Source organism: Oenanthe melanoleuca, chromosome 12, assembly GCF_029582105.1.
Source record: "Oenanthe melanoleuca isolate GR-GAL-2019-014 chromosome 12, OMel1.0, whole genome shotgun sequence".
NCBI lineage: Eukaryota > Metazoa > Chordata > Aves > Passeriformes > Muscicapidae > Oenanthe > Oenanthe melanoleuca.
In genome coordinates this window covers 15,138,766-15,160,933 of record NC_079346.1, presented here as the reverse complement: position 1 = coordinate 15,160,933, position 22,168 = coordinate 15,138,766, and the positions used below count along the sequence as shown (strand labels likewise).

The 22,168-nt window shown below is 61.7% G+C and overlaps 4 protein-coding genes across 5 annotated transcripts; 3 read left to right on the top strand and 1 right to left on the bottom strand.

Moving 5' to 3' along the window:
* Positions 1 to 50: 50 nt before the first annotated feature.
* On the bottom strand, positions 51 to 1,949 carry LOC130258116 (transmembrane reductase CYB561D2). Its single transcript, XM_056501204.1, has 3 exons — positions 1,767 to 1,949; positions 1,655 to 1,692; positions 51 to 1,459 (listed from the first exon to the last, which is right to left on the bottom strand). Exons 1-3 carry the CDS (start codon positions 1,891 to 1,893, stop codon positions 956 to 958), a joined length of 669 nt encoding a protein of 222 aa, XP_056357179.1. The 5' UTR covers positions 1,894 to 1,949; the 3' UTR covers positions 51 to 955.
* Positions 1,950 to 2,065: 116 nt separating this feature from the next.
* Positions 2,066 to 6,511, top strand: NPRL2 (NPR2 like, GATOR1 complex subunit). Its single transcript, XM_056501201.1, has 11 exons — positions 2,066 to 2,213; positions 2,381 to 2,472; positions 2,823 to 2,991; positions 3,221 to 3,329; positions 3,613 to 3,749; positions 4,026 to 4,123; positions 4,208 to 4,244; positions 4,380 to 4,473; positions 4,548 to 4,665; positions 4,869 to 5,011; positions 5,276 to 6,511. Exons 1-11 carry the CDS (start codon positions 2,142 to 2,144, stop codon positions 5,341 to 5,343), a joined length of 1,137 nt encoding a protein of 378 aa, XP_056357176.1. The 5' UTR covers positions 2,066 to 2,141; the 3' UTR covers positions 5,344 to 6,511.
* On the top strand, positions 5,522 to 16,549 carry ZMYND10 (zinc finger MYND-type containing 10). 2 transcript variants are annotated; one of them, XM_056501199.1, is made up of 12 exons: positions 5,522 to 5,663; positions 6,210 to 6,318; positions 6,840 to 6,956; positions 8,011 to 8,064; positions 8,158 to 8,310; positions 10,315 to 10,403; positions 10,692 to 10,792; positions 12,062 to 12,234; positions 12,523 to 12,648; positions 14,380 to 14,501; positions 14,701 to 14,826; positions 15,446 to 16,549. In XM_056501199.1, the coding sequence occupies exons 1-12, from the start codon at positions 5,569 to 5,571 to the stop codon at positions 15,528 to 15,530; spliced, it is 1,350 nt and encodes a 449-aa protein (XP_056357174.1). In that variant the 5' UTR covers positions 5,522 to 5,568; the 3' UTR covers positions 15,531 to 16,549. The 2 variants fall into 2 exon arrangements, with proteins under 2 accessions (XP_056357174.1, XP_056357175.1); XM_056501200.1 differs by lacking the exon at positions 12,523 to 12,648 and having other exon boundaries at positions 5,569 to 5,663.
* A 137-nt stretch (positions 16,550 to 16,686) lies between these two features.
* Positions 16,687 to 22,133, top strand: RASSF1 (Ras association domain family member 1). The gene is made up of 6 exons (XM_056501202.1): positions 16,687 to 17,069; positions 17,969 to 18,090; positions 20,276 to 20,380; positions 20,457 to 20,745; positions 21,140 to 21,255; positions 21,348 to 22,133. The coding sequence occupies exons 1-6, from the start codon at positions 16,772 to 16,774 to the stop codon at positions 21,492 to 21,494; spliced, it is 1,077 nt and encodes a 358-aa protein (XP_056357177.1). The 5' UTR covers positions 16,687 to 16,771; the 3' UTR covers positions 21,495 to 22,133.
* The last annotated feature ends 35 nt before the right edge of the window (positions 22,134 to 22,168 follow it).

The window sequence follows — 22,168 nt, the reverse complement described above, 5'->3', positions numbered from 1 at the left end:
CGGCACCCCAAAAGTCATCCCATCCTAGGAGTAAAGAGGGCTTGTTGCACTCTAGCTGCCTGAAATTTTTATTGAATAAAAGCTCTAGATACAGAGGAATTTTTCAGCCCAGGAGCCGCTCCCAGCTCTCCAGCCCTGCCGGGAGCAGGATGCGTGCTGGAAGGAAGACTGTTGTGCCAGCAAGGAGGTTTCTTCCTGCCTTCCCAAGGGTTCATCACCCAGGTCTGTGCCTCCCCCCCCACCACCCCCCCCGCCAGTGCTCACGTTGTTCCCTATGACTTGCTGACTGCAGGTTCACAGCCCGGCTCAGTAACTTGCTTTGTAAACTGACCCCACCCCACCAGGCTGAGCCCAGCCCACAGAGGAGGGGTTTGTGCGTGGCAGTGGGTGCCTAGACCCAAGGCCTTGGGGCAGAGCTGCCCGCTCTGATCCCCGGGAGTGCCTGTGTCATGGGGACACACACGCTGCTGTACCGTTGCTCGGGTGCCACCACCCTGCCTCAGCCCTGCCACGGCTGAAGCCACAACCGTGCCCTGTGCTTTCCTGGCCAAGCTGCCCCTGTGGCAGGAGGCAGCATGGTGCCTGCTGCAGTCTCCCGGGACAGAGGGGACTCCCTGCCCTCCTCCTGTCCTGCCCACTCCAAAGCAGCCCTGCGTGGGAAGGGAAAAGGAGCAGGAATCCTGAGTGAGCCCTCCATTTCCCAGCACTGAGCACCAAGCTGCCGGGATCGGCAGCTTCACCTGTGCTGGGGAACGTCCCCTCCGAGGCAGGGGTGAGGTGTCACACACATCACAGCTGCTCCCCAGGGACAAGACACTACAGACAATCCAGGACTAAGGAAAAACGAGTAGGTAGAAACCAAGTTCCAAGGAGACCGTGTGCGAGCAGAGGGGCTGCCAGCTCTCTCCAAGGGAGACCCAGCTCGCTCTGGGAAGTTCAGGTCAGCACCAAGCCCTCAGTGCTGGCTCCGTTTGCGGTACAGGTACGCATTGCTCACCTGGTTCATGATAACCAGGCTGGTGATGAGGGGACACAGCATGGCGAGGTACCACGAGGCACCGGTCACCGCGGTGGTGAACCAGAGGGAGCACATGCCCAACATGAGGCTGGCACAGCCCAGCAGGTAGCCCACCAGCCCTGAGGTTGCGTGGTACAGCTTCAGCTTGGCCAGCGTCCAGTTCTTCATCAGCTTGGGGTAGAGCAGGAGCACGCCCCCGGCGCACTGCCCGCCCGCGTACAGCACGGCCAGCAGCCCCGTCAGCCCGTGCCAGGTGACAAAGTGGCCCTTGCCGTTCAGGTGCTTGTTGTAGGTAATGATTCCCAGCCCCAGGAGAGCGCAGAGCAGGGCGAGCAGCTGCAGGGCCCAGTGCGCCCGCACTCGCACTTTGCGGGAGAAGGAGCGCAGCAGCGAGGTCTCCGGGGAGAAGATCAGCAGCGCTTCCGTCATCAGGAACGAGAACTGGGGGGCAGAGGGCAGCGGGATTGGCACCGGCCAAACCCCCCTGCGCCGCGGCTCCCGGGACTGGGCATCCCCGCCCGGGGCTCCCGGGGCTCGGCACCCCCCGCCCGGGGACTCGGGACTGGGCACCCGCCAGGCAGGCACTCCGCCGGCACGGCCCCTGCCTGTCACCGGCAGCGGGGAGGTGACACTTACCGCGAGGGCCATGAGCAGCGGGTGCCAGGAGAAGAGACCTGGAAGGAAGCACAGGCTGAGGTGAGCTGAGACATCCGGCCCTCCCCGCGCCCCCGGCCCCAGCGGCACTCACTGGATCCGGGCCGTGCCAGCACGGCCACGGCGGCGGGGAATCCCAGCGCCACGAGGTGCGCGGCGGCACCGGCGGCCACGCGCAGCGAGCGGTACAGGCGGGACTCGGTCTCGGCCGTCAGGGCCATGTTGGCCGGGCGGGCGGAACCGCCGCCGCCGACATGGCCGGGCCGCGGTGCGGGCTCCGATTGGCTGAGGCGGGCTGTCCGTCAGCACTAAAGCCCGCCCCCGGCGCGCTGCGCCGCCGCTGAGTGGTGGGAAGTGCTGTCGCTCAAGGTGAGGGCCCGCCCCGCGCGCAGCCGTGTGATCCCGCCGGAGTGGCGCTACGGTGGCCGGTGGGGCTGGGGCCGGTGCTTGGGCCGCTCCGTGTCCCGCCATGGGAGGCCGCATCGAGTGCGTGTTCTTCAGCGAGTTCCACCCCACGCTGGGGCCCAAAATCACCTACCAGGTGCGGGGCGAGCGGCCCGGGGCCCGCAGCACCTGCCTGCCGCGGGGGGGCTGGGACTGGGCCTGGCAGCACCCATGGAGGAGAAGGGGGCGCAGGGCCAGGGGTGGTAGGTGCGGAGCGGAGAGGGACGGGGCTCGGCTGGAACGGAGCCTCCTGTGCCGCCGCAGGTCCCCGAGGACTTCATCTCCCGGGAGCTGTTTGACACCATCCAGGTGTACGTCATCACGAAGCCCGAGCTGCAGAACAAGCTGATCACCGTGTGAGTGCGGGCAGAGCCCTGTCCCTGCCGCGGGCCCCGGGGTGTGACAGTGACAGTGACAGTGCCGGCGCGCTGGGCTCTTGCCCCGGGGCCGGCAGGGTCACTGCGGTAGCCCCCAGGTACCCGTGCAGAGGGTGGGTGGGCACATTTTGGGGGTGCCTGGTGCTGCATCTGCTGCTATGCCCAGCCTTAAGTCCATGAAAGTCAGACCAGTCAAGAGAGCTGTGCTGGTTTCAAAAGGCTTCCTGCAGTGTAAAGAAGCCCTTACCTCCAGAGCCGACTGGGAACGATCCCTGAGGGCTCGAGCCTCCCTGAGGGCGCAGGTGCAGGTGACAGGTGTCTCCCCACAGGACGGCCATGGAGAAGAAGCTGATCGGCTGCCCCGTGTGCATCGAGCACAAGAAGTACAGCCGGAACGCTCTGCTCTTCAACCTGGGTTTTGTGTGCGATGCCAGAGCCAAGGCCTGTGCGCTGGAGCCCATTGTGAAGAAGCTGGCTGGTTACCTCACCACCCTGGAGGTGAGGGCTGGGCACGGCCAGGCTGCCTCCCAATCCACCCCACAGAGCCTGGGCACCTCAGCAGTGCCCTGTGGGGCATTGCTGGGACAGGGGCTGGTTTTACAGTAAAGTCGGGATTGTGCTTCAGTTTAAAACTTTAAAACTTCAGTTTTAAAGGAGAGCAGTATCTGGGCTCTTGTAGCCAGTAATCCTCTGGGGAGGAGCTGACTTGGCTTTTTTCTCTCTTTAGCTGGAAAGTGGATTCATCTCCAACGAGGAGAGTAAACAGAAGCTGGTTCCCATCATGACCATCCTGCTGGAGGAGCTGAATGCCAAAGGGAAATGCACCCTGCCCATAGGTACAGTGAGGACTGGAGAGTGCTGGGAGACAGCTGGGCCATTCCCTGCCCAGCTTGGCTCTGCCTATGCTGCTCCTAGCAGCACCCTGCCTGCCTGTGCTTGGAGCTGGGGATATCTACGCCAGCCTTGCCCTGCCTGGCTCCAAGGAATGGGTGGGATGGGGTTATGGGCTGCAAACACCTTGTTCTGTGTGACATTGTGGTGTCCTGGGATTGATGGTTGCAAGCTCCTGAAGCAGCACAGGTTTTCGTGGAGGTTGAGCCTTCCCCTTTTCCCGGGCAGATGAGTCCAACACCATCCACCTGAAGGTGATTGAGCAGCGCCCAGACCCCCCCATCGTGCAGGAGTACGACGTCCCTGTCTTCACCCAGGACAAGGATGACTTCTTCAACTCCCAGTGGGATCTCACCACGCAGCAGGTCCGTGTGCTTGACACTTCAAAGGGGATCTGTTTCCAGACCATCAGGGGAGTTGGGCTGTCCTGGAGATCACCACGTTAATGAGCATGGCTTGGTGCTGCCCTTGTCTTTCTGCTTGGGCCTGTGAGCAAATTATTCACCAGCACAAGGTTAAAGTGCAACTGGGGATGGAGCCTGCCCTTCCCAGGTCCTCCCAGATCCAGGGGAGCTGCTTGGGCTTCAGGATGTTGCCTCACTGCTCTCTGCCCTTTTAACTCTTGCCTCCTCCCCTCCCAGATCCTGCCCTACATTGATGGATTTCGGCACGTCCAGAAGATTTCAGCAGAAGCTGACGTGGAGCTGAACTTGGTGCGCATCGCTGTGCAGAACCTGCTGTGAGTGCCTGGGGGCTGGACAGCCCGAGGAGGGGGGTGGGTGCTGCCAGAGAGTGCCTCTCACCTTTTCCTGTCCATCTGCAGGTACTACGGGGTTGTCACTCTTGTCTCCATACTTCAGGTGGGTCAGAGCATGGAGCCTGTGGCTGTGAGCGGGATTTGGGCAGTGGCTTTGGAGGGTTAACAGTGGGGTAGGAAGAGGCCAGGCCTGTCTCAGAGCCACAGCTGAGAGAGCTGATTTTCCATCACCCTCCAGTACTCCAATGTCTACTGCACCACACCGAAGGTCCAGGACCTGGTGGATGACAAGTGCCTCCAGGAAGAGTGTCTGTCCTACATCACCAAACAAGGTACAGTGACCCTGCCTGGGGATGCTGGCCCAGGCAGGGGGACAGGACAGCTGAATGGTGACTTGTCCTTGCAGGGCACAAGCGAGCCAGCCTCAGGGATGTCTTCCAGCTGTACTGTGGGCTGAGCCCTGGCACCACCGTGCGAGACCTCATCTGCCGCTACACCCTGCAGCTCCAGAGGGTGGATGAGAGGTCAGAGCCCTCCTGATTGGTCCCTGAGGGCAGTGGTGACACTGGGGGTGGCAGAGAGAGTGAGCAGGAAGTACTTAACCTCTGTGTCTGTAGGGCAGGAAACATGAGGTAGTGTGGGGCGTGTGGAACAGAAGGGCATGTGGGGAGCTGAGGCATTTGGCACCTCGACACTGTGCTCCCAGTGCCTTCCCTCTCATCCCCAGGAGGCTGATCCAGTTTGGTTTGATGAAGGGCCTTATCCGGCGGCTGCAGAAATACCCTGTCAAGGTGGCCCGGGACGAGCGGAGCCACCCAGCCCGGCTGTACACGGGCTGCCACAGCTACGATGAGATCTGCTGCAAGACGGGTACGGATCTGTGGGATCCTGTGCTCCGTGTGGGTCCCCGGGCCGGTGGGAGACACGGGAATGTCTGCCTGGCCACCGCTGTGCACTGCTGGGTTCTCGCCCCTTTGCGAGCCGCGATTGTGGGCCGGGCTCTTCTCCAAGCGAGGCTGCCAAGCCCATGCTGCCGGGGGGGAGGCTCGGGGGCCACACCCAGCCCTTGGACACCAGGCACCCCACTGACACCACACTCACACCCTGCTAACACCTCACTGTCTTACTCCCCAGGCATGAGTTACAAGGAGCTGGATGAGCGCCTGGAGAATGACCCCAACATCATCGTGTGCTGGAAGTGACGCAGCGATAGCCCTTTCTAGAGCTGTGTCCCCCGCGCGTCCCCGGTGTCCCCGTTGTCCCCTCCACGTGTCCCCGGAGCGCCCCGCTGGCTGCGGCCACTCCTCCGCGCCGCCAGGGGGCGCCACAGGCCGCCCCTCGCCACCGCTGCAGCCGGCCCGCCGCGAGTCCTCCGCGCCGCCAGGGGGCGGTAGCGGCGGCGCCGTTGCCACAGCGACGCGGACGCCATGGCCGCCGTGCCCGGGCCGCTGCCGCCCGCCGAGGCTGAGGCGCTGGTGCGGGCGCTGCAGGGCTCCGAGCTGCGGGACATCGGCAGTCAGGGGTGCGGCGACACGGCCATGGGGTGTCCCCGCGGTGTCTGTTGGGGGAAACATGAAACGGGGACTTTAAATTTGGGGGGTCCCATTTGGGACTGCGGGAGGACAGGAGGGGGCCCAGTTTTGGGGCTTTCCCAGGGGTCACAGTGGGGGTAAGGAGGGGTTCCGAGAAGGCTTTGGGTAGAGAGAGTCTTGTTTTTGAGGTAACCCGAGAGGGTAAGGGTGGGATGGGATGAGAGACAGGGCTGCAATTCTGGAGCATTCCTGGAAAGACTGGGTGGTGAGGTTGGAGGGCCCAGGGTGAAGGGGTGAGGAAGGGTCCCAGATCTGAGGCTCTTTAGGTGGGGGTGAGGAGAGGCTCCCCTGGTTCTGTGGTGGTCTGAGGGTGTTGCTGCAGGCAGGCAGGGCTGTCCCAGTGGAGCTGCAGCCCCAGGCTCGGAGCACAGTGTGGGGTTGGGGGTTACAGGAGCAGGTCCCTGCACGAGGGACCCTCACTGGGCCTGTGAGGGTCTGAGGTCTGTGGCACTGATGTCCTCGTGGCTGCCCCACAGCTGGCTGCGGCAGCACGAGCATGTGGAGAAGCTCAACATGCACGGCATCCTGAGTGCCTCAGCGGGCCAGGAGCAGCTCCTCACCGAGCTGCTGGTCACCCATGCCAAGGTGAGCCTCCCTGGGTGCAGGAGTGATCCCCACACTGGCCCTTCAGCCTCCAGCTAGGCTTGTCCTGTGGGCAGTGTTCAGTTTTGGAATAAAATGCCAAAGAATCTGTTGTGTCTCTGGAAAAGATGTTTGACTGGTGGTGTGCCAGTTTTGTTTTTTCAGAAAAATTAAAGGTCAAGCTGTGGTATTTCTACTTGCTGGTGTCTGGTTTCTCTCTTGGAAGTTTTTTGGTCTGCTTCATGTACCAGCTCCTCTGGTTGCAGATCTCTGCCCTATGCCTGAGGTGTCCCAGCCCCAGGGTGTGGGATTGCCTGGACCTGCCCAGCTCCTTGGGGTCACCTTCCCCCCGTGCAGCCCCAGGAGCTCTGCCCTGCTGTGAGAAGCTGCAGGAATACAGAGTGTGCCCCAAGGCTGCCCGCCTCCCTGGGTGACTCCAGAGTGTGGCTGACCATTAGCAACAAACTGCAACAAACAACCCCCTGCACCACTGGTCTTCACTTCCCCATGCCTTCCCTGTCTAGATTCCTGTTCTCATTGGGGAGCTGATCTCGGTGGAGATCTGGAAGCACAAGATCTTTCCTGTGCTGTGCCGGCTGGAGGACTTCAAGCCCAGAAGCACCTTCCCCATCTATGTGGTGGTGAGTAGAGGGAGTGGGGGAATGAGCCTGCAAAGGGGTCAGGCACAGCTGTGCTTGAAAATAAATGTCACCCTGAGGGTTTTGTGTCTCACCAGGCTGAGGTGGGCAGTGGGATACACAGTGGGAAGTGCCTGCTTTCCCAAAGCCCGTGCAAGCCTGTGCCCTTGCCCCCAGGAGGGACAGGGGCTCACTCCAGGGAAGCTTGCCTTTGTGGAGAGCTGTCCTGTCTCTAATCGCACACAGGGGCTTGCAGGAGCTGCTGGGTGGAGCAAAAGCCAGGCCTGGAGGCAGCTGTACTGGCTTATGGCTCCCAGCACTGCCCCTGCTCCCAGGCACTGATACTTCTGGAGTATTTTTCCCACTCTGAGCACTGTTTTTCTCTAGCCAGAGACTGTCTAGGGTTATGTGCCTCTGGACTAAAAAAAATGTAGTTTTTTCTCACTGAGCTCCTGGGCCCAGTGGTCTCTTGGGCCATTCTTGGCAAGGGAATGATTTCCAGATGTGGGTTTCCTTGCAGAGGGATGCAGCCCTTGACCTAAGGGAAATGTGCCTGGAAGGTTTAACCCCTTTTCAGTCCAGGGTAACACCTTGCTGGGGCAAGGTGGTGTCTTCCCTGAGCAGCTGATTGCCTCAGGGCAGGTATCCTGTAGTTCCCAGTCTCAGGCAGGGCTGTCTGCCCCAGTCCCAGGGAGAAGCACAGCCATGCAGAGCACTGTTGCAGCTCAGGCACTGGCTCTGTGCTGGTTTCCGAGCCTGCAGCTCGCCCGAGGGCTGTGGTTGTCCTGTTCCCTCAGCACAGGCAGAACTCTGAAGAGCTGGGAAGTGTGGCTCTCCATTGGCATGTTGGAGTGTCACAGGCATGTCAGCATAAATATTAATATGAACTGCATGAACTGGAGTTGTTTTGAAAGTTGCATCACTTGTATTCTTCTCTTGGACTGGCTTTTGGCCACAACTACATAAGCAGCTTTTAGGAAGAGCCCTTTTCCCTGTCCCAGTGGCCATATCCCTGGTGCTGCTCCACTGTCACCTCACTCTTGCCATTCTCCCACAGCTGCACCATGAAGCCTCCATCATCAACCTCCTGGAGACAGTGTTCTTTTACAAGGTGAGAGACAGGTTCAGCTTTCCTCAAGTGGAAAGCCCCTGGAGGTGGGAGAGTGTGGGGACTGACCTGTGTGAAACTGTTGTCGTTGTGAAGGAGGTCTGTGAGTCAGCAGAGGACACCATTCTGGATTTGATCGATTATTGCCACCGCAAGCTGATCCTGCTGGCAGCTCGGAGCACCAAGGCACAAGCAGTGACCTCAGCAGAGCTTGGTGCTGAGCATCTGGCCAGCCCCTCATCCATGCAGGTGAAGAGAAAGTCCTGTAGTTCCCTGGGGACATGTGTGGTGAAGAATGTGGGCAGCCTGCAGAGGCACAGGGAGGCCTTTTCGTGGGTTGCAACTGTGGCACCTCCTGCTCACCTCAGAGGGTGTCTGGTGCTTCTCTGTGCCTGTGGCTACATCCAGCCCCTCCACTCTGCAGCCTGGCTTCTGCCCTGTATGGTGCCAGTGCCAGCCTGAGGCTTCCTGTAGGACATGCTCAGAGCCCTGGGGTGGGACATGCTGGAGAGTTGATGGGTACAATATTCAGTAGAAGGGTTTGGCCATTTGCTGTTGCTCTTGGAAGCTGTGTGGATATCTCTCTCTGAAGTTTGGGAAGCCTCCCTGGGTCAGGCGGCCACTGTAGCCAGCCAGGGTTAGCCATGAGAGAGTTCTAACAACCAGGATTTGTCCTCATGTGCTTTCCCCATCTTCCTCTATTCTCTGATTAACACCTCCTCTAAGCTGGTCTGGGCCAGCAGCAATCCCAGAGCTTTCCCAGTCAGGTGTTCCCAGGCTGCCACACACACAGCTTCCCAGAGCAGGTGCTGCCTTTGCCTCTGGTGCTTCTCAGCACCTGGAACTGCACATCAGGAGGAGTATCTGGAAGAGCAGGGTTAAAGGGAGAGCCTGAACCTCCCTTGTCTCCATCATTTGGCTGTTTGCCCAAGCACATACTTCTCTTTCAAAAAAGGGAAGGAAGTGGAGGGATCTGGAGCACAATAGGGATGTTTTCCAGGAAATGTTTTCCCAGCTGGGGAGGGGAAGGGGGTGTCTCTGTTACTGCTTTGACACGAACTTAAAAACCCAGACCTTTTCTAGCCAATAGGGTTCTCAAAAGCTCTCATCTCCCAGGGAGCCTGGTTTCCTCTGATTCATTCCAGCCTCCCTTGACTCTGTGTACAATAACCCCTGTGAAAAAGCTGTTCCTGCCATCTCCTGTGTTGTGGAGCCTGTTGTCCTTTGGAACTGTGTATGGTGCTAACCCCATACACAGTTCTGTTGGCCCCTCGAAGCACAGGCAAAAGATAGTCCCAATCTCAAGGCAGCAGAGATGAGGTCTGGATACAAGAAGGAGCTGTAGGACAAACCTCACTAGGGCAGTTTGGAGACGGAGGAGGAAGGGAAGAGCCCACAAGATTTTCTTAGTAACTTGTGGGACACCAGCACATGGAGCACAGAGCTGCTTACCACAGAAATCTGGAAGGCAACTGTTGGCAGTGGCTTTTCAGAGAAATACAGCAAGCTGAGGTCAGTGCTTTGCACACCAAGTGTGAACTGCATCTGGGACTGGAGAGAAGCTCTGCCTGAGCCAGGGAGGACTTGGCACCTCTCAGAATGGCCTCGCCATGGTCTCAGAAGAGGCTGAGTCAGAGCGTGGTGAGGCTCTCATGGGGGATGAGTGGGGTGTCCATGCTGTCTGTGAAGGGAAGGAGGCTGGGTGGCTGGAGAGCATGGCACAGCTGTGGGCTGGGATAACCACAGGCAGATATTCTAGTTGGCTGTTCCCAAGCTGGAGGGAAGAGGCAGATCCAGGAGAGGTGGACACAGGACTGCAGCTGTACCAGGGCCAAGTTTCTCCCTTCTCCTCCTCCTCTGCTTCCTCTGCTGATCATGCAGCTCCCCCCTCCTTCAACCCTCACAAGTCTCCACAGGGCCATGGGCCACAAGATGGTCCCAGAAAGGGGCAGGGGCAAAATTTGGTACCAGCCTCTTTCAGGGAGTGTTCTTGTGCAGGAGCACTGCTGCTAGAAGCCACCCATGACCTGCTAGGGGCAGGGACATGAGAGGGAGGAGCAGCCATGGGCTGCAAGCATTTCTGTGACTGTGCTGGCAAACAGGCAGTGCTGGCACAGTTGAGACAAGACACTGTTTTTCAGGGCTCTGTTTTCCTACCCAGACTGTGGTTACCAATGCAGTCAACAGCCTGCCTCCCTGTAGCTCCTGGAAAATGGGGCTTGAAATCCTAAGGCTGATCCTGTCCCTCCACAGGAGCTGCAGAAGCAGGCAGAGATGATGGAGTTTGAGATTTCCCTGAAGGCGCTGTCCGTGCTGCGGTTCATCACTGACCAGGTGGACAGGTGGGTGCCCAGGAGCAGGAGAGGACGTGGCCAGCTCTCTGGATGGGATTCCTGTGGGGTCACAGTGGGTACCTGGACCCCTTTCAGCAGCTGGCAGTGTCTACAGTGGCAGTGGCACTGTGCCCTGGGAGGCAAACACAGCAGCACTCCACCCTGCTCCATGGTACCCCGGGAACTCCGATCATTGTTCCTTTCCTGCCTCTCCCAGTTGCCTCAGGGAGCATTTGTAGATACAAATTCTGGCATTAATCTGCCAGTGCCTTTTCTCCCTTTCTGTCATATCTCCAGTCTGCCCCTGAGTGCACTGGCACGGATGCTGAACACCCACAACCTGCCCTGCCTCCTTGTCGAGCTGGTGGAGCATTGCCCCTGGAGCTGTTGGGAAGCAGGTATGGGTCATGCCCCATGGTTTTTTGGGTACTGTGGTGCTGTGCTGGGGTGTGCATCTACCAAGGGATCAGCTGTAGGAGCCCTTGCAGAGCTGTTTCCCCTCTACCCTCCCCTCCAGCTCCTCAGGGCTCCCTGCCTGAAGCTGTTCAGCCCGACAGCAGCTGCACACAGCTGCGCTGGGGACCCAGCAGTGCTCCCAAAAACTGATCTTCACACAGGGCTAGGTCTCTTCTGAGTGATCACAGCCAGCACTGGAGTGTAGCACCTCTGCAGCCCCACGTGCTCCTCTGAGGAGTCTACTGGACTACCGAACAGAAAGACCAGAGTGTCTGTCCCAGCTTGTCTGCACCTTTTGGGGCAGCGCTCACTGGAGCCAGACGTGGTCTCTCCCAGGCAGCAAACATTGCCCTGATTCTGCTGCTGGTCCCTGAGCTTCACTCCTGCCAGAGGCCCCTGAGCAGGCTGTGCCCACTGGCCATGATAGCCACCTGTGCAGCCAGGCAGGGCTCCCAGAGCCCCCACTCCTGCCCCGTGGTGGGGCACAGCCCGGGCCGTGGGAACCCGCGCTGCCCCAGCCCTGCGCGGCGGGGCAGGGCAGGAAGAGCTCTGGCAAGCACGTGGCTGTGCCTGCCCAGAGCAGCCCGCTGCGTGCTGGAGCTTTCCTCCTTCCAACAGCCACAAAACACATCCCTTCTCCCTGCCTGTGTGCTCGGGGTGTGAGAGGCAGCTTTGATCCAGGGCCCTGAGGGAGGGACAGGAAAGAGACACGCACGAAGGCATTTCCAGGCTGTGAAGATGCAGGGTCACATCCTGCTCCATCCCCTAGAGCCACACTGTAGCTGTTGGAGCTTGTTTTGTCATATCTGGTATATTTATGCTGCTTCTGGCTTTGCCTGGCAGAGGAAACTTGAGAAGAGTGGCCATGCTGGTACCCCAAAATGGGTCTCTCCAGCCACTCTGTTGTTGAAGCACGGGCTGCTCCACTGCCCACCAGCGCTCTACACTCCTGGCCAAGTACAGAGGGAGATGTCTCAGGAATCTTTCCATTCCTGCCACAGCACTATTTGTTTAATACATGTCCTTTGTGCTTTTCATGCTCTATAATATTTTGCCTCAGTACCAAGTAGGCTGCTATGTGGAGCAAGGGGTGGGGAAACTGAGGCAGGCAGAAGCACAGGGTGAAGTGAGACAGTGAGCACAGGCCAGCAGCCTCCCTCTGAGCTATCTTTCCTCAGGCAGCACTGTGTCCTGGTTTTTCTGTTCCTCAGGCAAGCTCAAGAAGTTTGAGAATGGCACATGGCACGTGGTGCCCCCTGAGGACCATGTGAAGATGACCAAACTCGATGGGCAGGTGTGGCTTGCCCTCCTCAACCTCCTGCTCAGCCCCGAGTGCCAGCAGAAATATCGCTTTGATGGCTTCAACAAGAGCCAGCTCCTCAAGGTAGGACCCTGCAGCACGAATGCCCTGGGCCCTTGCCAGCACTGGGCACCTCCAGCTATCTGTCCCCATCCTCACTGTGGGCTCCAAGGAGCCAGTGGTGGGAGAGCAGCACGTCTGTCACCGTAGCAGCAGCAGCAAAGCTTGTGTTTGGGAGTGGGCCTTGTGACACCCTCATTGGTCTCTCTGCCACTGCCTCTCAAATCCCTGCTCTTGCCCTGCTGCATCCCCAGCCCTGACTCCTTTGTCGTGATCTCTCTGTTCACTCTTCTCTCCCCTGCATGGCCACAGCTCCGTGCATTCCTGACAGATGTCCTCATTGACCAGCTGCCCAACCTGGTGGAGATGCAGAGATTTCTGAGTTACCTTGCAGTGACAGAGCCTGCTCCCCCCAAAAAGGATCTCATCTTGGAGCAGGTATCCTGTGGCTTTTCCTTCACCTCTACAGCCACTCTGGTTTAAGCCTTCTTACTGCCACCAAGCTCAGCTATGGAGTGATGGTGCCCTGGAAGAGCAGCCAAGTACCCATTTCAGTTACACCCTTATTGCCAGCAAAGCTGCCTGTGGCTGACGTGAGAGCCTTGTCCTGCCCTGCAGTGGCCAAGCAATCACATCCAAAGGCATAAATGCTGGGTTATAAACAGCTCTCCAGGTCACACTGAGCCCCTGGGATGGCAGCTGCATGGGGAAGATATAGACATTGGCTTGTTTTGACAATTAACTCTTCATTTGACACATCAGTGTTTTCCTGTTGAATTCTGGACTCTCCAGGGAAGTCCCCTTTTACAGCCCTGGTCTGAAGCTGCTTGGTACACTGTGTACAGAGGGACATCATGATCTAGTGACAGAATCTGGAGTTAAACTGGTCCCAGCTGGTGCCTGGCCTTTGGGAGTTAGGCCATGAAGGTTTTTTCGAACAGCCAACAGGTTCCTGGGGGTTTTAATCCATGCAGTAGTAATCTCTGGAGAAAAGTAGTGTTTCTATTGCCTTCTTGTGAGATGAGGGGAGAAACTGAGTGTGGGGGCAGATCTGCAAAGAGGCTGCTGAGAACTGGGAGCACAGAGCCTCTTCCTCACTGCCAGAGGCCCCCACACAGATTCCTGGAGGAGATGGGTGTGTTTGGCAGTGGCTGTCTGGGCTGTCCCCAGTGGGAGCATGCTGTCCCCAATGGGACCAGGCTGTCCCCATCACAGCTGACTGCATGGCTTGGGCAGAGAGTGATGTGCCCTGTCAGAGGTGGCTGTGGCTGAGCTGGAAGCATGGAAGCATGGCCCAGGCTGGGAGCTGCAGACTGGCATGCTGAGCTGTTGGGGCTGGGGATGGCAGCAGGGCAGAGGTGGGCATGGATTCACACCACATGCCTTGACTGCCAGCGTGTTGGTGGCACAGTGACAAGCAGCTGCCACGCTGGGGACCTCCTCCAGCCCTTACCCAAGCTGCTGCCCATCTCCATAGCTCTGCTTTTGTGCCAGTGCTGCTCCTGCCCTAAAGAGCCCAGGGGCAGGTATGGGGAGCCAGTGGGAAGCACAGACATGGGCTCCCTGCTCTGCCCAGAGAGTGCTGAACTCACTCCTTGTTGCTGAGCCAAGCTAAGGAAAGGCCTTTTTCCATCTGGCTGCTCTCAGAGCAACCTCCTCCCCTTCCTTGGCTATTTTTACTCTGCTGGAGAAGGCAGCGCTGTTTGAAGCGGCATCATCCCCTCCAGAGGCTGAAGTCAGTGCACTGCTCTTGGCTGGGATGTTCCTTTTGCGAGGCCAGCCCTTCCCCGGGTGTTCATCTTCAGGGAAGTGACGAGCGGAAAAATCCGCTCACACAAACGGCTCTGGAGCACGGGGTTCACGCGCTGCCACACGCCGGGGGCTGAGGTCCCAGGGCTTTCTTTTTAGCAGCCCAGGCCTCAAGGCTGAACACTCATTCCCAACTGGACCCCAAAGGTTTTGTCTTGTTTCATCTCAGTGCCCACTGGCGAGTGGATCCTTCCCTTCCATGTACCCAAAAGCACACCCTGACACCCTCTGCACCTCTGCTGCTGCTTGCCCTCCTGGAGGGCCATGCTTCTTGTGCCCAGGGCTGGCTGCCTTCTCCCCAAACCAAAGCACATTTTTTAGGCTGTTAGCACTCTTCCTCCTTCCTCTTCTTCCCACCAGGTTCCTGTCATCCGGGACCATATCCTCAAGAAAAACTCAGGGAAGTGGGAGGCCATTGCCAAGCACCAGGTGAAGCATGCCTTCAGCCCCACTGAGGAGGAGCTGCAGCTCCAGGCACGCAGGTGAGGCCCTGCTACAGGTATGCATAGTGCCCAGTGGAGCCAATATCCCCATTAGCAGGGCTGGAGCTCAGCACTGGGAGGACAGAGGGGTCAGTGGCACTGGCTGGCGATGTCCCCTCAGTGGCAGGGTGCAAGAGGGACAGCTCACTGCCGGTCAGCAGTTCCCTGTAAGCAGCCTCCCCCCTCTCTGCCTGCACAGGTGGGCACAGACCTACAGCCTGGACATGATGGAGGCCCTGGCCCCTGACAAGCCCCGCTGCAGGGTGTGTGGTGCAGAAGCAGCCAAGCGCTGCTCTCGCTGCCGGAACGAGTGGTACTGCACACGGTAAGGGAGCCCTGCCACCCCCTGGGGCCCCTGCAGCCCCTCAGTGCTCCCCAGAGCACCACAGATCTCACTGGAGAATGCTGTGGGAGGGTCTAGGAAAGGCAGGGGTCCCACTGCTGCTCAGCACCACTAGCTCTCTGCTGGCCACGTACCTCTCCAAATCTGGTGGGGAGGCTGATGTGCTGGGCTGCTGGTGGAGGAGGTGCTGGTGAGGGCTGTGTTGCAACTGCGAGGTGCTGAGCTGCCTCTGCCCACAGTGACAGCAGTGACAGGGCTGGGTTTTCCATGGTGACACTGTCTCACTCCTCTCCACCTTGGTGTAGGAGTAGGAAAGCACCTATGACCCTGTGGGTGCAGGTGACAGGCTGGGATGTGGCAGCTGGGATGGTGGCAGTAAATTAATTCTCTGGTCCTGAACCATCTGGCAAGGTCTGGCGTTAAACCTTCTTAACCCCCTGGACTGGGGCTACATCCACCCCCCTCTTGGTCTAATGCTGGTCTATATCAGCTCTCTCCCAGCTCCCAGAGGGATGTAGTGCTGGAGTTTGTCCTTCTTGCTGCTTTGCCCCAGGGAAGGATGTGGCTCCACTGCCCCTGACAGCAGCTTCCCCCTCTGCAGGGCATGCCAGGTCCAGCACTGGCAGAAGCACAAACCTGCCTGCAACCTGATGGCCGAGGTGTCTAGGAGTGTGGATGACCTTTAGTCAAGTGAAGTGGTGTCTGGCATCTGGCCCGTGGCTCAGAGAGGAAGAGATTCCCCCAGTATGGAGCCCACCGCTGGAAAGAAGCTGGCAAGGGCCCCTTCTGCTCCCCACCCCAGGCAGCACTAGCCAGGGTCAGCCTCTCCTCTCTCCTCTCCCACCACCCCACCGTGCTGCCTTCTCCAAAAAACCTCTCTTTTTAAAATCCCACAGCTGCTTGGCTTCTGCTTTTTCTCCCCTAGCTGAAGATAACAAACTACTTCCTTCCCACCCTTTCACACAGTAGAGAGGCATGTGTCTATTTTCCTCTCTGCAACAATAGAAATCCCAGAGAACCCAAAAAAGCCTATAAGGCTATGGTTACCTTACTGCAGCTGGAGAGGGAGGGGAGTGAGAAGACCTCTGTGCTGCCTTTTACCATTGTTAGAGCAGTGTGGGGAGGAGAGGATGTGGTTTGCACGAGCATCTTGCTGTGAGAAAGAGTTTCTTGGGTATTTGTCATCTCCCACCTTGCAGGGACAACTCACCCCATTTCCTTTCCCTTGATGTGATGTTAGCACCCAGGGCTTGGCCCCCTGTCCCCCAGCATTACCAGTAAGCAGGGTTTACTGGTGGGGATGCCTCGGGATGCATTTCCACCTCTCACTGGTCAGCAGCTGCTGCCAAAGGCCTGGAGCCTTGGTCTGAGCACAGCTGGGAAAGGTTGGCCATGTCTTCTTTCTCATGGGGTGCCAGAGAATCCCTGACACATAAAAATAGGCTTTGCAGCAGGTCTGCTGCTGCAGGAGCCACGACAGCAGGCAGGAAACCATCTCGGTCCAGCTGCAGCCCCGGCTGAGCAGCCCGTGCTCAGAGCTCAATAAACTCCAAACCCAAACCCAAGCGGCACGTCCAGGGCTGCAGCCAGCGGGAGCAGAAACACTCTCCGTAGCTCTCCATCTGCTTCTCACCCGCTGCCAGGAGTGCCTCCAGCCCCTTCCCCAGCGGGAAACTGAGGCAGGGAGCGGAGTTTGTCCCGCTCCAGCGAGGGGAGGGCAGAGAGAGCGGAGCGGCTGCAGCGGGCCCCCCTTCCCCCGGGAACCTCATCCCCGCCTCCAGCCCGCCCCGCCGGGCTCGCCGGGACTGGAGTTGGCGATCGGGAGCCCGGCGCATTGCTCCTTTTCCCCCCCACCTCTCCTGCCTCAGTTTCCCCGCGGTTCCCCATCGGGGCGGCCCCTCCCGGTCCCCGCCCCGGCCCCGGCCCGATGCCGGCCCCCGCCCCGCCGCCGAGCAGCGCCCGCGGCCGCCGGGCCATGGAGCTCATCGAGCTGCGGGAGCTGCAGCCGGAGCCGCGGCCGGGCCGGGGCCGCCTGGAAAGGGCGAACGCGCTGCGCATCAGCCCGGCCCGCCGGCCCGGCCCCGGGGCGCACCCCGACCCGCGGCTGACGGCGGCACCGGGCGCCGGGCACCGCTTCGAGCCGCGGCGCCGCGGGCTGCACACCTGGTGCGATCTCTGCGGGGACTTCGTCTGGGGCGGCGGCAGGAAGAGCCTCCAGTGCCGCCGTGAGTACCGCGCCGCGCCCCGGGCCCCCGCACCCCGCCCCCGGGCAGCCCGGCACCCCCGCACCCCCGCCGGGCACCGCGCGTCCCGCCGCTCCGCTTCCTCAGCACCGGGCGTCCCCACCGGCGGGCATCCCCACCGGGCATCCCCACCACCGGGCACCCTCACCACTGGGCATTCCCACCGGGCTCCGGGCATCCCACCAACCGGGCACCCCCACAGGACACCGAGTATCCGGGCAGCATGCAGCCCCGCGGAGCACTGGGTGTCCCACCCCTGGGCACAGGCATCCCAGCACCACGCACCTCCACCAGGCACCGAACGTCCCAGCACCAGGCTGGGTACAGGCATCTCAATACTGATTATCCCCATCCTGGCATCCTGGTGCCAGGCACTTCCATTAAGCTGGGCATCACTATTCCGGGCAGCTGCACCAGGCACTGGGCCTCTGGGCACCAGGAACTGCCACCAAACACTGGACACCCCTGGACTGGGCACCTACATCAGGCACTGGGCAGCCCCATACAGAATACCCTCACGTGGCACCACACATCCCTGTTTTGGGTACCTGCACCAGGTACCAGGTATTCCAGCACTGGGTACCCACACTGGCATCCCAGTACTGGACAGCCACACTGGTGCCCATACTGGGCATCCCAGTACCAGGCACTGGGCGTACCACGCTGGACAGCCCAGCAGGGAGCACAGGCACAGCGGCACCAGCCAGGATGTGGCACAGTGCTGTGTCCCATGTTGGTGCTATCCCTGAGCCCCTGGGCACAGCATGAGCACACAGCCGACACTGTCACCACGTGCCAGCCCTTGTTCCACCACGCACCAGTGCCCTGACCCTGACCGCCCCGCTGTGCACAGTGGTGACACTGCTCCTCTCTGTCCCCAGACTGCAGCTTCACCTGCCACTACCGGTGCCGGGCCCTGGTGCGGCTGGACTGCTGTGGCCCCCCGGGTGCTGGTGATGAGGACGATGGCAACGAGCAGGTGTTGGAGAAGGACACCAACGTGGTAGGGCCTGGGCCTGACTGTGAGAGAGAGCTTGGGCACGGGGTGGCAAACTTGGGGCTATGCTGGGCTCTGCCATGTGAGGCCATGTCGTGCCATGCCAGGCTGTGCCATGCCAAGCTGTGCCAAGCCTTGCTCCGCTGGGCCTAGCTGAGCTAAGCTGTGTGAAGCTGACATGCCAGGCTCTGCCATGCCATGATGGACTGTGTCAAGCCTTGATGGACTGGGCTGGGCTGGGCTGGGCTGAACAAGGTCGTACCATGTCGTGCCACGTGCCGGGCTGTGCTGTGCCCGTGCCGCGCTGCCCGCCCCCCCCGCACCGTGCCCGTGCCGTGCCGAGCCGAGCCGAGCTCAGCCGGGGCAGAGCCGTGTCCGGGCGGGCGCGGGTGAAGTCACCGCCGGAAGCGGGGCCGCCGCGCCGCCCCCGGCCCGCGTCACCCCACGGCCGGGGCGGGGCAGGGACGGGGACCGCGCCGAGCCGGGAGCGGGGCAGGGCGCGGTAGATGCTGCGCCGAACCGAGCCGGGACAGGAGTGCGATAGGGACCGGGCTGAGCTGAGCCGGGACCGCGATCGCGACAGGGAGCGGGCTGAGCCGAGCGGAACGGCGATAGGGGCCGGGCGAAGCTGAGCCGGGACTGAGACCGGGGCCGGGCGAAGCTGAGCCGGGACTGAGACCGGGGCCGGGCGGAGCTGAGCCGGGACTGAGAGCGGGACCGGGCGGAGCCGAGTCGGGACTGAGAGAGGGAGCGGGCAGAGCCGAGCCGCGATAGGGACCGAGCGGAGCCGAGGCGGGCCAAGGGCCGGGTTGAGCGGAGCCGGGCCAAGGACCGGGAGCGGGCTGAGCCGAGCCGGGAGCGGAGCGAGCCGGGCCCCGGCCCGGGGGCCGGGCGGGCTGGCGCGGGGCCGGGCGTGCCCATGTGCCCGCCGGCCCGGCGGGGCTGCGGGCCGGGCGGGCCGGGCCGTGCCCTCCGCCGCCGCCGCCGTGCCCGCGGCCGGGGCCGGGGCGGGGACCGGCGGGGCCGGGGGCTGCGGGGCGGCGGCGCTGGCGCTGCGGCGGGGCGGCGCGGGGGGCACGGGGGGCAGCACGGCCAGCAGCGGCTACTGCAGCCAGGAGGACTCCGACTCCGAGCCTGAGCTCTTCTACACCGCCCGCACCTCCCTGGGCCGCCGCCCGCGCCGCCGCCAGGTCGGTCCCGGGGTGTGACGTCATGGGGGACACGGGTGACGTCATCTGGATACATTTTCCTCTGGCTGAGTGCTGGGAAGCAGGCGAGGGTGGGCTTGGTGCGTGGGAAAAACTAGAGGTGGGGGTGGTCTTTTCTTGGAGGTGAGCTTGGCCCTGCTGTGGGGCAAGAGTGGGGTCAAGCATGGCCGTGGGACACGGATGTCCTGTCCGGTTACATGCGGGGTGAGCCGAGCACCGTGGGGCGAGTGGGGTTTCTCTGCCTGGCAAGGGCACCCCAAGGTCCGTCAGGGCTGAAGCTGTTCCCAGCTTTGGGGGTCCCGGGACAAACTCCCCGGGCAGCTTCCCAGCTGTCCCCATGCTGCAGGGAGCCCCGCGGGGTCCGGCAGTGCCTGCGTGCTGTGGGGTGGCGGTCGGGGCTGGGAACCCCGCAGTGCCGCGGGGACACGTGCAGCGCTGCGTGGCGGCTCCGCGGCCCCTGTAAACACTCATTAGTGTTTGCCGGTGGCAGGGACGCCGGGCCAGGACGCTCGGTCCCCCGTGTGTGGGGCCAGCGCTTTGAAGAGGGGTGCCGGCGGCAAGGGCGGGCTGCACCCCCAGCCCGGCTCTCTGCCTCCAATCTCAGGCAGGGCGGCCCGCGGGCTCGGAGCCTGCCCAGACTCCCTGGTGCCGGGCTGGCGGCTGCTGCGCTCTGCCTTGGGGACGCCTCTCTGATCTGGGGCGCCGGGAGGGGACTCTCGGCTCCGGGTGTCCTCGCAGTGCGTTCACACCGCCCTGCAGCCGCAGGGACGGGCGCTCGGGGGGCGGCCGGTGCCGGTGACCCCGGAGCAGGGCTGGGGCCGCGGTGAGCTCAGCTGTCCCCGGCACAGCCCAGCTCAGCGCAGCCGGGCTGATGCAACCCCGTGCAACCGTCCGCGCATCTGCCGCTGCTTCGGGGCGGGCTGGGGGCCGGCGGGACGGTCCCCCCGGTCTCGGTGCCGCTCAGCCCGGCTGCTGTCCCGCAGGATGAGCCCAGCGAGTGGGAGAAGACAGAGCTGGACCAGGCGCAGGTGGAGCAGCGGATCAAGGAGTACAACAGCCAGATTAACAGCAACCTGTTCATGAGCCTGGTACGGGTCGGCACAGGACCGGGGGGGTCACGGTGCCCTGCCCTGACCCCACTCACCCCCCATCGCTGTCTTGTAGAACAAGGATGGCTCCTACACCGGGTTCATCAAGGTGCAGCTGAAGCTGGTTCGCCCTGTCTCGGTGCCGGCCACCAAGCGGGTCCCCTCCCTGCAGGCGGGGCGGCCACACCCCCAAGGGGTGAAGCGCCGAACGTCCTTCTACCTGCCCAAGGGGACCGTCAAGCACCTGCACATCCTCTCGCACACCCGCGCCAGCGAGGTCATCGACGCCCTCCTCCGCAAGTTCACCGTCATCGACAACCCCCGCAAGTTCGCCCTCTTCGAGAGGTCTGAGAAGGATGAACAAGGTAGTGCCCCTGTGACCCTGTCCTCGCGGTGGTGGCCGTGTCCCCATATTGTCACTTTTCCCTGAGTGGTGGCAGTTCCGTGGTGGTGATGTCCTCAGGGTCCCTCATGGTGGTGGCAGTATCCCCATGGTGACAGTGGTGTCCCCTATGGTGGCAATACCATGGCAGTGGTGTCCCAGTTAGGTTGCAGCGTCCCGTTGGAGGCGTCCCTGTAGCAGTGATATCCCCCTTCAGTGACAGTGTCCCCTGCACCTTGAATGTGTCCCCCATGGCAGCAGTGGTGTCGCTGTGGGGGATGTTCCCATAGCAGCAGCATCCCCGGAGCAGCAGTGGTGTCCCCATAGTGGCAGTGTCCCCGCGGCAGTGTCCCCGCGGTGACTGGCCGCTGTTGCAGTGTACCTACGGAAGCTGGGTGATGACGAGCAGCCGCTGCGGCTGCGGCTGCTGGCCGGCCCTAGCGAGAAGGTGCTGAGCTTCATCCTGAAGGAGAATGAGACCGGGGAGGTGAACGTGAGTGCAGGGACGGGGAGGGGGCTGGCCCCGGGGCTCGCTCCGGGTCCCCGCTCCGGGTCCCCGTTGCGATGCAGCCCTTGTGCCTGCAGTGGGACGCCTTCACGCTGCCGGAGCTGCACAACTTCCTGCTGATCCTGCAGCGGGAGGAGGAGGAGCACGTGCGGCGGCTGCGGCACCGCTACGCGCGCTGCCGCCAGAAGATGCAGGAGGCGCTGGCCACGCGCACGCCGGGGTGACCGCGACACCGGAGCCGAGGCCAGCGGAGCAGCAGAGCCTCGCCCGCCGGCGGGCGGGGCACAGGGAGGGGGGTGGAACGGGGCACCACGGACCCACCGGGCTGTCACAGCCCCCAGGGGCTGGCCCGGAGAGTGAGGGTTCCTGGTGGGAGAGAGAGTGAGTGTCACCCGCGAGTGGGTGTCCCCAGGGAGCGTGTGTCCTGGGGGAAACGAGTGTACCCTGGGGGATTGGGTGTCCCCAGGGGAGTGGGTGTCCCCAAGAGAGTGTGTGTCAGCTGTGGGGAGCAAGTGTCACTTGGGGGATTGGGTGTCCCCAAGAGAGTGTGTATCACCTGAGGGATTGGGTGTCCCCAGGGGAGTGGGTGTCCGCAAGAGAACGTGTGTCGCCTGGGGGGAGCAAGTGTCACCTGGGGGGATTGGGTGTCCCCAAGAGTGTGTGTCACCTGGGGGATTGGGTGTCTCCAGGGGAGTGGGTGTCTCCAAGGGAGCGTGTATCCTGGGGGGAGCAAGTGTCACCTGGGGGATTGGTTGTCCCCAGGGGAGTGGATGATACGGGGGGAGCGAGTGTCCCCGGAGAAGTGAGTGTCCCTGGGGAGAAGCAGGGTATCGAACACCAATAAAGGCATCTTGGTGACGAGGCCTGGCCTGCGGTGTGTCCTTGGCGGAGCGGGCTG

Bases quoted from the DNA above. Each gene is read 5' to 3' on its own strand.
- RASSF1 (XM_056501202.1), top strand. From the start codon at position 16,772: ATGCCGGCCCCCGCCCCGCCGCCGAGCAGCGCCCGCGGCCGCCGGGCC. The intron at 18,091-20,275 runs GTAGGGCCTGGG...GCTGTCCCGCAG, and splicing joins TGGAGAAGGACACCAACGTG to GATGAGCCCAGCGAGTGGGA. The intron at 20,746-21,139 runs GTAGTGCCCCTG...CCGCTGTTGCAG, and splicing joins GTCTGAGAAGGATGAACAAG to TGTACCTACGGAAGCTGGGT.
- NPRL2 (XM_056501201.1), top strand. From the start codon at position 2,142: ATGGGAGGCCGCATCGAGTGCGTGTTCTTCAGCGAGTTCCACCCCACG. The intron at 2,992-3,220 runs GTGAGGGCTGGG...TTCTCTCTTTAG, and splicing joins GTTACCTCACCACCCTGGAG to CTGGAAAGTGGATTCATCTC. The intron at 5,012-5,275 runs GTACGGATCTGT...CTTACTCCCCAG, and splicing joins TGAGATCTGCTGCAAGACGG to GCATGAGTTACAAGGAGCTG.
- LOC130258116 (XM_056501204.1), bottom strand. From the start codon at position 1,893: ATGGCCCTGACGGCCGAGACCGAGTCCCGCCTGTACCGCTCGCTGCGC. The intron at 1,693-1,766 runs GTGAGTGCCGCT...GCTTCCTTCCAG, and splicing joins GCTGGCACGGCCCGGATCCA to GTCTCTTCTCCTGGCACCCG. The intron at 1,460-1,654 runs GTAAGTGTCACC...TCTGCCCCCCAG, and splicing joins CGCTGCTCATGGCCCTCGCG to TTCTCGTTCCTGATGACGGA.
- ZMYND10 (XM_056501199.1), top strand. From the start codon at position 5,569: ATGGCCGCCGTGCCCGGGCCGCTGCCGCCCGCCGAGGCTGAGGCGCTG. The intron at 10,793-12,061 runs GTATGGGTCATG...TCTGTTCCTCAG, and splicing joins CTGGAGCTGTTGGGAAGCAG to GCAAGCTCAAGAAGTTTGAG. The intron at 12,235-12,522 runs GTAGGACCCTGC...GCATGGCCACAG, and splicing joins ACAAGAGCCAGCTCCTCAAG to CTCCGTGCATTCCTGACAGA.